The 13614-nt window shown below is 45.5% G+C and overlaps 1 protein-coding gene across 1 annotated transcript in view; it reads left to right on the plus strand.

Moving 5' to 3' along the window:
- The window catches only part of PRKDC (protein kinase, DNA-activated, catalytic subunit), a 139855-nt gene that overhangs the window by 41994 nt on the left and 84247 nt on the right, over nucleotides 1-13614 (plus strand). The window contains exons 30-38 of the mRNA XM_040972592.1: nucleotides 922-1055; nucleotides 3024-3278; nucleotides 3714-3937; nucleotides 4953-5161; nucleotides 5544-5676; nucleotides 6100-6258; nucleotides 8005-8214; nucleotides 11679-11864; nucleotides 12235-12339. Coding sequence (XP_040828526.1) covers nucleotides 922-1055; nucleotides 3024-3278; nucleotides 3714-3937; nucleotides 4953-5161; nucleotides 5544-5676; nucleotides 6100-6258; nucleotides 8005-8214; nucleotides 11679-11864; nucleotides 12235-12339 — 1615 coding nt within the window. The remainder of the gene's footprint in view (nucleotides 1-921; nucleotides 1056-3023; nucleotides 3279-3713; nucleotides 3938-4952; nucleotides 5162-5543; nucleotides 5677-6099; nucleotides 6259-8004; nucleotides 8215-11678; nucleotides 11865-12234; nucleotides 12340-13614) is intronic.

Here is a 13614-nt window from a genome sequence, read left to right on the forward strand (position 1 = left end):
ACTTAATTGTTTTATTTAAAGAATTTTCCATAGCATTTTACATGTACTTGTATCTTTTTTTTTTTAAAGATTTATTTCTTTTTTATTACAAAGTCAGATATATAGAGAGGAGGAGAGACAGAGAGGAAGATCTTCCATCCGATGATTCACTCCCCAAGTGAGCCGCAACGGCCGGTGCTGTGCCAATCTGAAGCCAGGAACCAGGAGCCTCTTCCGAGTCTCCCACATGGGTGCAGGGTCCCAAAGCTTTGGGCTATCCTTGACTGTTTCCCGGGCCACAAGCAGGGAGCTGGAAGGGAAGTGAAGCTACTGGGATTAGAACCAGTGCCCATATGGGATCCCGGTGCGTTCAAGGCAAGGACTTTATCTGCTAGGCCATGGCACCAGGCCCACATATTATTGGTTTGTAAAATGTTAAGAGATACAAAGAAAAGTTAAAAACTTTTTTCAAGATGTTTGCTATTGTGCTGGCCCTGCCTCTTAGGCCTGGGGTTGGGTGTTTCTGGGCTGTTGTCCTGGCTGTCCTGGAGAGCATCATCTAAGGTATGTCCTTCGAGTGTCAGAGTTCAAGGGTGTGAACAGCCGCTGTTCTGTAGATAGCTGCTGCAGGTGTCTGGCTGCCGCAATACAAATAAATAAATTTTAAAAAAAGGACATATGGCAGTACTTGGCATGCTGTTCTGTTAACAAAGGCTTTTTAATTTTTCCCGAGTAAAAAAAAAATTAAAAAGTGAAGGTCAGCAGCCTTTTGGCTAGTGATATGTGATTGCGTCCTAATGATGAAACACGGGATGAGTGGCCTTCAATGAGGGGTCTACGTATGTCAGCGTGTTAAAGTTCCCGGATGATTTCTGGACTCTGGGGTTGCCAAACATTGACTTCAGAGTGTGTCAGTGACAGCCGTGTGTTTTGTGTACATAGAGGATTCCCGCCTTCAGCATCTCTGTGTCTGTTGGATGTGGTCAAGTGGCTATTAGCCCGTTGTGGGAGGCCGCAGACAGAGTGCCGACACAAGTCCATTGAACTCTTTTATAAATTTGTTCCCTTATTGCCAGGTACGTTGATCCTTGTATCTTATAAAATGATGGGTTTGACTGTTGTGAGTAGCACAGATAACACAGATTTGTTGAAAATGTGATTCTTCTATTAAAAATAATGGTTAAAAATAATATGTTTTTAATAAATGCAAAATAAAATTATCTTTAGTAATTATATCAGGTTTGTCTGACATGATGTTCTGACTACATTTCTCAAAGATTTATAGAAAGAAAAGGTCCCAATTTCATAGTAGTCAAGTGAAAGACAAGATGATTTAGAATTTCTCAGTGTGATCTTTATTTCAGCTACCATTTTGATTCCTTTCTGTCCCCTTTAAAAAAAGTAAAGAGTGATTGGGTGACCACTATAGTCCACACGATATTCAGTTAGGATTCAGAATATTAAGTTAATGAAGGGATACAATCTGTTTTGCTTTATAATTAATAAAGTTATTGGAGACCTATGTTGAAATCTTCTCAGATCACTGTGCTGCTAAAGGAAAGCAGTGAAGTCAGGCTTTTTGGCAATTACTCACTAAACCATGAAGATTATTGAAGTATTTGCTGAATTTCTCAGGAGTATTTGTTTTAGCTTTCTCCATCAGCTTCAGATCAGGCGTGGTAGCTTTGGTGTGGAGGGGAAACTGTGCCTCAGTATGGAGTAGGTGCTGGCTTCCTCTATCACCTGTGTGGGTACCAGCCTTGAGCCAGTCATGCTGTGTGTGGCTGCGTGTGCCTCTGAGTGGGGCGAGCTTGCTGTAGGGCAGAACGGGGATGGGATCCGTGGTCCAGCTGGGTTTTTATGGAACAAAAGGGAAATGACTTCTTGTTTCTTGTGGTTCCTGAAACTTAGGATCCTACATCTTATGATGCAATAATCTATATATTATCATGTTAGATGAGAGTACTTCAAAAAGTGTGAGGAAAATGAAACAAAAAAATGTTTCTGTGGGGATCTGTATAGTGGGTGAAGCTGCCTCTTACAACGCTGGCATTCCCGGGTAATCACCAAAGCCAAGAGCTTCCTCGGGGTCTCCTGTGTGAGAGGTGGGGCCCAAACATTTGAGCCATTCTCTGCTGCTTTCTCCAGCCATCAACACGGAACTGGAGCAGAAGGAGAGCAGCTGGGACATGGACCAGCACCCAAGTGGGTTGCTGGTGTTGCAGTCAGCAGTCCGACTCACTGTAGCACAGTGCTGGCCCATGAAACGTCCTCTTCGTAAAACATCAGAAATAATTACTGTTTTGACTTCTTCTCTAACTTTGTTTGAATCAGGATGATTTGATTTTTTTTCAGAGCATACAGGATTCAATTTTGTGTATTTCTTCCTTTGATAAAGTTTAGTGTCTAAACAAAAAGCAACTTTGTTTTCTAAAGATACATTTATTTGAAAGTCAAAGCTACAGAGAGGGAAGGACATAGAGAGAGAGACAGACAGAGAGACTTCCATTTGTTAGTTCTCCCCCCAGATGGTACCGGGCAGGGGTGGATCATCCTAAAGCCAGGAGGTAAGAGCTTCTTCTGGATCTCCAGTGTGGGGACAGGGGCCCAGTCACCATGGGCCGTGTCCTGCTACTTTCCTCAGGCTGTTAGCAGGGAGCTATATTGAAGTGGAATAGCTGGGACTAATTCACAGAAGATAACGCGAGAGCTGGGGATTGTTATCATTTTAATTTTCAGATGAGGAACCTGAACCACTGAGAGGTCAGGGCCCTGGCTGGGTGCCCAGTCAAAGCTTTCCTTTGTGCCTGTTTACAGGTGTCTCATATGGGGTCCAGTCATTCTTAAAATGTTCAAAGAAGCTGAAGAGAATGGCTTTGGAGGAATTACCTTCTTAGCAGCAGTTCTAGTGAAACAAGTGATGAGTGCTATAGTAAAACAAAGATTTTCCCATATCATTTGGCAGTTTTAATTAAATGCAGGCGTTGGATTAAAGCAGCTGATTCCATGGAGGTTATTTACATGTGTTTTGTCTCTTTCTGAAGGTGGCAAATCTGCTTCATTATGGCTGAAAGACTTCATCAAGAAAGAAGAGCCCTGTTTCCTCATCAGCACATTCGAAGGAGGTGGTGGTGGTGGTGACCAGCATGCAGGCATCCTTGCTCAGCCCACCCTCTTACACCTTCAGGGGCCTTTCAGCCTGCGCGCAGCTCTGCAGTGGCTCAACCTGCTGCTGGCTGCACTCGAGTGCTACAACACATTCATCCAGGAGAGGACTATTCAAGTGCTGGATGTCCTGGGTAGGTCAGGCTCCGCTGCCCAGTTAACGTGGCCAGTTCTGCTGGGAACCATCCTGGGAACATGGCTGGCCATGTGTCGGAGTCACAGCAGCAGTGACTCTGCCCAGCGTCTGGGGAGGATCAGACCACACAGCCCCAGGCCTGCTACTCTTGCACCGACTCACTCACCAGTGGCCTCAGTGGCCAGAGCTGAGCCTATTTGAATCCAGGAGCCGGAAAATTCTTGTGGGTCTCCCAGGCAGGTGCAGGGTCCCAAGGCTTTGCACCATCCTCTCCTGCTTTCCCAGGCCACAAAAAGGGAGCTAGATGGGAAATGGGGCAGCCAGGACATGAACTGGCACCCATACGCAATGCTAGCACATGTAAGATGAGCACTTTAACCACTAAGTTACCACACCAGATACTATGTTAACAGTATAATCTTATTATTTCTAGATCCTGAAGCTCAGTCTTCACTTTTGAAGGCAGTGGCTTTCTTTCTAGAGAGCCTTGCGACACATGATATTGCAGCAGCGGAAAAGTGCTTCAGCACCGGAGCGACAGGTGACAGGCCCAGCCCGCAAGAGCAGGAAAGGTACAACTACAGCAAGTGCACAGTCGTGGTCCGGATTATGGAATTCACCACAACTCTGCTCAACACCTATCCAGAAGGGTGGAAGGTAGGACTGCTTGTGCTGTGCCCTTAATGCGAGGTCAGTTACATGGCACAGGAGGAATACTTGAAAAGTTCCAGTCTGGTGTAGTTTTGATTTTTCCAGAAATTTCCATTGGCAGAAGAGATACTTCCATTTATTTTAACTGGCAAAAGTTATTTATGTTTTTGGTGTATGACATGATGATTTCACGTATGTATGCATTGTGGGACAAGCCTAAGGAATAGCTCTACCTCAAATACCCAACCATTTTTCATTGTTGCTACTTAATATTTTAAGAATTTAACATCTACTGTCTTACAGATTTTTGAGAGTATAATACATGATTAATTAGCTATAGTGACCATAATGTATAATGTTTCTGAAAATAATAAAGCTTGTCATGCCCCTCAGATTTTCCTTGTGTGACTAAGTTACAAAATGGTCTTTCCAAACTTTTTTTGGATGGTGCATTTCATATTGTGATAAGACATTCATGTTAGGAGGCATTTATTAGTATGTTTGTAAATATGTCTGTGATACTTGGACTATCACACCCCTGCAGCCAGCCCATCACGTGTGTGTGGGACAGTACTTGAGAAATTTCATAAAAATGCATGTTAAGAAAGAAACCACAGTCATTTCTTGTTAAATTCCATTTTCCTGTGACCTTTGGAAGTGCCCTCTCTATCTGAGGCCCTGTTCTGGGCTGTGGTGCTCCAGGTGTGCTGTAAGCCACAGACTGAGCAGCCATGGTCCAGGACAACCCCTGCCACCTGCTGTCCTAAAGAACGTCTCACCGGAACACGGCAGGGCCCCCTTGTCTGTCGGGATGGGATGGGAATCTCAGCAGAAGTCGTGTGACCTCCATGGAACCTGAAGGGTGTACTCTGCAACTCCTGACAGAGGATGCTTTGTAACTCCTGTGCATGTCGAGTGGATGTCCACTTCCTGTCCTGTGGGCCCCTACACTGGGGGACCCTGGCCCCCAGACCCACTTACAGATGTGCTGTCATGCCCACAGCAGGCTTTCTCTCTGCAGCTCCTGGAGAAGGACTTGTGCAACACGACCCTCATACAGCTCCTGGTGCGAACGCTCTGCGAGCCCCTAAGCGTTGGTTTCCACGTTGGTGACGTCCAGGTCATGGACCATCTTCCCAGTGTGTGTGTGAACCTGATGAAAGCACTGAGGCAGTCTCACTTCAGAGACCTCCTGGAGATGCACCTGAAGGAGGAAATGAAAGCACGGAGGTGGGCATGCCATCGTGCTCAGCCACACGTTGTACAGTTGATTCCAGGGTCCAGAACCTTGCAGGACTCCTGGCAACTGTGTGTGTGGCTGCTGAAGTTCATGGGTGGGTGCTCATCTGCTATTTGGAAATCTTGTCATTAGCAAATGTCTTCTGTGTACCTGGGGTCACAAGAAAGGAAACCTGCCATGCAGTTGGCATCACATGTGGTTTTCATGTGGGTCAGTGTGCTGGAGCTATGCCTTCCAGGACTGCGGTACTGAGTCTGAGTGCTGGCTTCTGCAGCAAATGTGTCAGAATGCTTGGGCGTTTTACAGTGTGTGCTGATAATGTGGCAAGATGTTAACTCCCTGAGTTACCTTTTGGTTCTTCCTACATACCAGCCTTGAGGAGCTTTGCACAGCTGACCTGTGGGGTCCCGATGCTCACTTGGAGAGGACCAGACTGGCTTCTGTCGTGTCTGCCTATAAACAGCTCCACAAAGCCGGGCTCCTGCATGTCGTTCTGCCATCTCAGGTAACCACTGCTGCTTTATTCCCATGTTTCTTTCAACTCCATTAAGGTAACTAATTCATGTACACTCTGTTAATAAAAATGCCCTTTTACAGGAAATCCTGGCTTCTAGATACTTGGGCACTTTCTGGGATATAAATGTAAGGGTAGGTACAGGAGTCAGGTGACATCAAGGATTTTTGGATTGTTCTAGAGCAGCCTCCTGAAAACCTGGAAAGCCTACTGTGCTGTGTGGTACGGCCATGTAAAAGCATACTTGAAAAGTGTGGCTTAAAAAGCAGCATTGTGCTAGTGTTCCTGCAGACTGGGAGGAAGTTGCCAGTGTTAGCTAACGTGGGCACGTCCATTGAATCAATGAGAGGTGTGAGGTGGGGTTTCTCTGTAAAATGCCCATTTTTCAGCGTTTCTATGTTGGCTTTGTTTTAGGACCCAGACCTCCAGCGTTCCATTGGCACAAGACTTCTTTCCCTGGTGTACAACAGCATTACTCCTGGAGACGGCACGCAGGGCCTGCCTTCGTTGGAGCCTGGCTGCCAGCGGCTAGCCAGCGGATTCCTGGAGTTGGCCTTTTGTTTTGGAGGGCAGGTAGGAAAAGTACCTGCATGCTCCATTTTCATAACAAGGGAAGGATATGAGCCCAACTCACATCATGCCTCTAGATGCTATGGCATAAACTGGAATTGATTTACACAAGCTTTATTTCCACAAGACTGTAGTAATACATTTTTTAAAGAAGATTTATTTATTTACTTTTTTTGTAAAGTCAGATATACAGAGAGGAAGAGAGACAGAGAAGAAGATCTTCCATCCATTGATTCAATTCCCAAGTGGCTACAATGGCTGGAGCTGTGCCGATCCGAAACCAGAAGCCTGGAACCTCTTCTGGGTCTCCCACATGGGCACAGAGTCCAAGGCTTTGGGCCATCCTTGACTGCTTTCCCAGGCCACAGGGAGGAAGCTGGATGGGAAGTGAGGCTGCCGGGATTAGGACCTGTGACAGTATGGGATCCTGGCACGTTCAAGGCAAGGACTTTAGCCACTAAATTACCGTACTGGGCCCCAGTTATTTTTTTTTTAATGAAAGAAATAGAGCCACATCCTTCTTCAACAGAGGTTTTGTCTTCCTGATTTTATTTTGAGAAAGGGTTTAGGCACAGACCCTTTTGTGAGCATAAAGCTGACCTGTACTGACACACAGGCATCCCCTCCTCATCAGATTTTTGCCATTTTGTTACAGTGGTATAATCCTTCATAAGGGATTATAATTCCATCAGTCTCTTAGTTAAGTGTACCCCAACATTGCTAGTACAAAATCAGACAATCCAGCATCCTGTTGTCTACACTTGTCCAACAGTTTCATTGGGAATCCATCTTTCTTCTGGAAGCAGGGATGCATGTTGCATTATAACCCCACATCTGGATATGATAGACCCCGGTACTCCATCATTATGCATTTCCATAATTGGGAAGCCATGAAACAAGGTCAACCACTGGTATGAGTTAGAATGAGAGCCTCAACAACAACAACGACAACAGTAACAACAAATTACAGCTCCATGAAAAAACATCCCGCTGAGTAACCAACACATGGGTGACAAAAAGGAAATACAAAAGTCTCTTGGAAAAAATGATACCACCGTATAATCCATGAGCCAGCAATGAATTCAACAAGAGAAAAGAGTATTTGGAATAAATAAAACTGAAATAAAAAGCATCAAAACACATAGGATGCAGCCAAAACAAAACAGAACAAAACAAAACAAAACAAAAACAGTTACACTTTCCATGCTGGCTTCTTTATATAAGAGAGAATGTATGGTGTTTGTTCTTTTGTGATTGACTCATTTCAGGCCTCAGTGCTTCTTCCCACAGATGGCTCTGGAGGGCACCTTGAGGCTAGTCCCAGAGGCAGCACAAGAAGTTGCAGTGGCTCTTTGAGCCTTGCAGGACTGACTTCAGAGTCTGCAGTGGCTGAGGTCTGCAGCCAGCCTTGGGCTTCACGGCAGCCCTCGGTCCCCTCTTGTGCAACTGAAACCTTTGTCTCTTTATCTGCCTGGTGTGAACAGTAGCTCATTTGAGTTTGCTGAAAGCATCACCAACTCTGCCCTTGCTGCAACAGCAGTCAAAGATTCTGGAAATCCACTGGTCAGAGGCTGGTCAGAGGAGTTGCTCTCCCAAAATGAAATGTAGGAAGTAGAGGCAAACTAGAACAGGTGCAATGTCACTGGGCCTCAGTTTCCCCCACCAGGCTTGCTTGGGATCCAAGTGGTTTTCTGTGTCCTGGCAGGGAGGACCTGTATCCCCTGCCATGCCACTTTTCTGCTCTTGCAGTGTGAGCACCTCGTGAGTCTTCTCCTGGACACAGTGGTGCTGTCTACTCCGTCCCTGGGCAGCTCTCAGAGAGGCAGCAGCAGCAACAGCTTCTCCCGCGGGGAGTATTTCTATAGCATCTTTCCAGAAACCATCAATGCTGAGTTGCTGAGAAATCTTGACCTCGCTGTGCTGGAGCTCATGAAATCATCAGTGGATAATCCCAAAATGGTAATGATTATGCTTTTATGTAACTTTTTTTGTTTGAATATTATGCTTATAATTAGTTGTCATATCAATGAAATAGTTCACAAACACAAAGCTAGATTTCTTTCTGGAAGATTAAAAGCTTTTGCTAATATTTGAAAAAGAGACAGCACAGCTTAAATCAATAGTTAGTGAGTGGCATTAGGGTGTTGGAACATTATTTTTTCCATTCCCATCCGTTATGGTCCCACAGTTTGTAGGCCTGCCGTAAGGGACAGCTTTGCCCAGTCGTGGTGGCAAAGCTCACCTTGTCGCGAATGTCCTGAGTGAGGACCAGTACTGCCCTGGCCTCATCAGCCCCGGGCCTTTCTGTACTCAGCTGCCGTGGCCTCCTGCCCTGTATTGTTTCCCATGTGCTTCAGGCTGTGGTTCCTCTCTGCCTGCTATGTTGATTCTGGAGACCAGTGTTTAACCATATTTAACCATATCTGGTTTGCCTGAATTTACTGAGCTTCTGGGACTTTGAAAGGTAACCTGTTCTGTGTGGATGGTCAGAGGCAGCCACCCATTGGTGTGGATGTTTCAAGAGAGAGGATGTGCTTTTCTATTACGTAGAGCTTTTACTCCAAAGTACTTGTTTGTTGTAGATGATTGTTTTTTATAGTACTTGCAATGGAATTTTGTTTTGCTTTTTCTCTTTTGGGAAAGATTTGATAACTTAATTTGAAGGACTGAGTGACATAGAGGGAGAGGCAGAGAGATCTTTCATCTGGTGTTCCTTTTACAAATGCCCATTACACCATGGTTGGGACAGGCAGCAGCCAGGAGTGAGGAGCTCTGTCCAGGTCTCCCGTGGGTGGCAGGGGCCTTGTACATGCTCATCTCCCACTGCTTCCCTAGGCACACTACCAGAGAACTGGGTTGAAAATGGAGTTTCTGGGCCATGAAGTGGCACTCTGATGTGGGATGCCAATGTTGCAAGTGGTGGGTCATCAGAATGAGCTGAGTCATGATGCCAGCACCTGGATTTATTATTCTTACCATCAAAAATGAAGTTGGGTAGACCCACAACACTCATGAGACTTGGTATTTTCAGGTTTTGAACCCTGCACACTTTTTTGATGAAAATGATGGACAAAATCCTATACATGGCTTCTTCTCCCAGATCCTTTAAAATGACAGAATGAGATTTAATGGGGTTTTAAAAAGACAACAAAGTGGTTTTTTTTAGCTTGTTTGTTTTTAAATTTACTTGAAAGGCAGAATTACAGAGAGAAGGATTTTTCATCCACTGGTTCACTCCCTAAATGGCTATAATGGCTGGAACTGAGCATGTCTAAAGCTGGAAACTAGGAGCCTGGAGTCTCCTCTGGATCTCCCTTGTGGGTGAAGAGACCCAAGGACTCATACCATTCTCTGTTGCTTTCCCAGGCACATCAACAGGGAGCTGAATGGGAATTGGGGCATCTGGGCCTGAACTGGTGTCCATATAGGATGCTGGCACCAAAGGTGGAGGCTTAACTTGTTATGCTATAGCACTGGCCCTAGAGACAACACATTCTTAAAGAACAAGGAGAGGGCCCAGCATGATGGCCTAGCAGCTAAAGTCCTCACTTTGAACTCACCGGGATCCCATATGGACACCAGTTCTAATCCTGGCAGCTCCCCTTCCCATGCAGCTCCCTGCTTGTGGTCTGGGAAAGCAATCAAGGACGGCCCAAAGCCTTAGGACCCTGCACCCGTATGGGAGACCTGGAGGAAGTTCCTGGCTCCTGGCTCCAGATCAGCTCAGCATCGGCCATTGCGCTCCCTTGGGGAGTGAATCACCAGACGGAAGATCTTCCTCTCTGTATATCTGACTTTGCAATAAAAATAAATAAATCTTAAAAACAAACAAACAAACAAAAAACCAAAAAAACAAGGGGAAAGGGAGTCGGGGAGGTGGGAAAGCTGTAAGCACAAGGACAAACGTGACAGATTTCTGAGTCCACGATGGCTATGATGGAATCTGGCGGAGAGAGCCTGGGCAGTACTGTGTGGAGTAGGGTATACAGGACAGGTTGAGGGGCAGAAGGGAAGATTGTGGAGAGTCAGTCTCCCTGCTAGTTCTTCCCTGTCTCTAGTGCTTGGCGTTCCTGCTGTCGGAGCAGCCTAGCAACAGCAGTTCTCTGGAGGGTGCAGATCTGAGCCTGGCTGGGTGGGAGGGTACCTTCACAGCAGTGAGTCAGTTAGGCCTGCATAGTCCTTTCCTTTGCCTCGTCTAGCCACTGGTGTAACTTGGACTGGGTCTGTGCCCTGGTTGGGGAGTCAGGATCTGTTGACCCATCATCACTGCAGCCTTGGGACTCACAGTGAGCGTCAGGCTGGCACACTCCGGCAGTTCCACAGGGTGAGCCTGGCCTGAGCACATGGGCCTAGAAGCCTCATATTCTAGGACAAGGCAGCTCTTCATAGAGGATTAAACAGTTCAAACCATGCACTGAGGTTTAAACAGAGGCAAAAGAAAACTTCAAAGGGATGAGATTCTGTCTATATTAAATAAGAGTCGAGGCTAAAAGAGAACAGCAGAGAACAAAAAGGACCCTAGGGGAATGGAGCATGGGCATCAGAAAATAAAACTGGAAGTGTCGTTGAGGGGCTCTCCAGTGACTAGATGCACACACAGAGAATGGGGAGCAGGGGAGGAAGGAACCTGGGGCATGCGGCAGGAGCTTGGCTCCAGGGGGCAGGGCCAGGGAGCCTTTCACTGATGCCACAGTGTGGGGGTGCGGTGGGGAGTGTGCTCAGAAACCAGGGATAGGAGTTCTGCATGGTGTGTAGAGAGGGGTACCTCCTGAAGTGCAGTTTCTGAGTGATGCAGCCACCAGGCCTGGGCATTGGCATAGAATAGTGAGAACTGAGTGTCCACAAAGGCAGAGCAGAACTTCCTGGGCAGAAGTGATGTAATTAATTTGGGAGCAGTTGATTCCAAGTTAAGATAGCTATGTTGAGACAGCCAAGAGAGTAGACCGAATTCATTTCAGAGAGGACAAAATGAACAAGGGAAGTGATGCTGTTACACTACCTGGTACGCCTGTGATACCGACTGTTGATACACTCCAAGTTCAGCTGTCACTCTGTTGGAATGGTGACTGTGGGACAGCACATGTGTGTCTGGGTGTGTACACATGTGTTCATGCAGTGATGATGGTACAGGCACAGATGAGACCTCATGCTTCTCCAGGCAGGGCTCTGTTGAAGATGCCCTGGAGTAAGCACACTGGGAGTGGCAAGAAGAATGCGTGGACTAAGGTGAGGCCACCCCTGCTTTCTCTGGGGAGAGTTTGTGTTTTATCGAGGTACTGTTCTCAAGTTCAGGATTTTGGGGTAAATACCTATTACAGAAATGGTCTCTTGACCAGAAGAGATTTGGAGTAAGAGTTTGTTTGGTCTCAAGCTGTTGCTGTCAGTGCTGACCACTCTCCTTCTGTCACCACACACTGTTTCAGGTGAGCACCGTTCTGAATGGCATGTTAGATCAGAGCTTCCGGGACCGGGCCAGTCAGAAACAGCAAGCACAGAGGCTGGTCTCCACGATTCTGCAGAACTGGAACAAATGTGACTCATGGTGGGCCAGGGAGTCCACACCCGAGAGCAAAATGGCAGTGCTGGTGTTGCTGGCCAAGATTTTGCAGGTACTTTGGGAATCTCTAAAAGATAGTCATGTTTGTTGTTTTGTGCAGCTGGTGTCTTTAAGAATGTGATGGAAGGTGTTTCAGAAGCTTCCTGATTGGACAGGAAATAGTTTGAAGGGCTGACAACTGGTTGCATTGCATTTTTAAAAAGATTCTTCCATGATCTGACATCATTACTTCTTTTTGACAATTTACTTTTTTAGTGTACCATTTCATGCATTGTTTAACTGGTAGGCAAGAGTGATGAAATGGTGTTGAAGCTCAAGATCAAGTTCATGGTCTCTTTCTGAAATCTAAGTATTTGAAAAATGTAGTACAGGAATTGGAGGTATCATAAAGCAATATGTCTTGTTTATTTCCTTTCTTCCAGATTGATTCCTCTGTATCTTTTAATACAAATCATAGTGCATTCCCTGAGGTCTTTATGACATATACCACTCTACTTGCTGATTCACAGTTGGGTTTACACTTAAAGGTAAGTGATTTAAAATTATTTTCTCAGATGAAATTCTGTTTTAATTTCTACAGTTTTGCATATTTTGATTTTTAGGATTCAATTTAAAACTCTCAAACATGTACAAAAATATACTAGCACAGTGAGCTCCAATGTTTGTGACCGCCTGGTCTGGATAGGTATAGGTGTGTGCACAAGTTTGTTGCAGGGGTGGAGTTAGCCCATCCTTCACCTCGGAGGAAACTCTGGGTCTCCACGTGTCAGAACTGCACATGCTTGAGTAGGTCTGCATCACGGAGGGAAGTATTTCTTCTCTATGTAAGTCGGAGATTATCTTACCTCGAAGAGTTGACATTTGTATTTGTTTTCTGTTGCTGTAACAAAATGCTTGAGACTGCAATAAAGAGAAATTTCTCTTTTTCTCACATTTCTGGAAGCTAAGAAGTCCAAGAACAAGACTCTGGCATCTGCCTGGCATCTGGTGAGGGCCTTCTTGGGTTGGTTAAATGGTGAGGGCATCCTGTGGAGAGACAGAGCAGACTGGTACCTCAGACATCCTGCTCTGCTTAGAAAACCACTGATGCCATCCAGGGGATCCCACCTTCAGGACCTCATCTAATCCTAAGTACCTTCCGAAGGTCCTGTCTCCAAACCTCATTAGTGTATACTTAGAAATTAAGTTTCCAAAAAATGATCTTTAGGGAAAATGTTCAACCCATACCACTTTTCTTATTGTCTGTTGGAATTGCTGCATTGACTGTATTAATTCTTTTTTTTTTTTTCTTTTTTCCTTCTTCTTTTTTTTTACTTAACATGAAATCTCCTGGTTATCTTTAAGGTAAAGGATTTAATATTGTAATTTTTAAAAAGATTTATTTTTATTGGAAAGTCAGATTTACAGAGACAAGGAGAGCCAGAGAGAGACATCTCCCATAATTGCTTCAATCCTCAAGTAGCCACAAAGGCCAGAGCTGAGCCTATCCAAAGCCAGAAACCAGGAGCTTCCTCCAGGTCTCCCACATAGGTGCAGGGTCCCAAGGCTTTGGGCAATCCTCCACTGCCTTCCCAGGCCATAAATGGAGCTGGAGGGGAAGTGGAGCAGTTGGGACATGAACCAGTGTCCATATGGGATGCCAGCATTTGCAGCCAGAAGAGCTATTGTGTTTGACCCCTAATATTCTGATTTTAAGGTTGCTTCTTTTAAAGTCCTGGAAGGGAAGTTCTCCCCCCCCCCCCCAATAAATCTCTTTTTAAAAAGATTTATTTTTTTTTCGGAAGGCAAATTTTTACAGAGAG

Source organism: Ochotona curzoniae, unplaced genomic scaffold, assembly GCF_017591425.1.
Source record: "Ochotona curzoniae isolate NIBS_2020 unplaced genomic scaffold, NIBS_Ocur_1.0 contig_2318, whole genome shotgun sequence".
NCBI lineage: Eukaryota > Metazoa > Chordata > Mammalia > Lagomorpha > Ochotonidae > Ochotona > Ochotona curzoniae.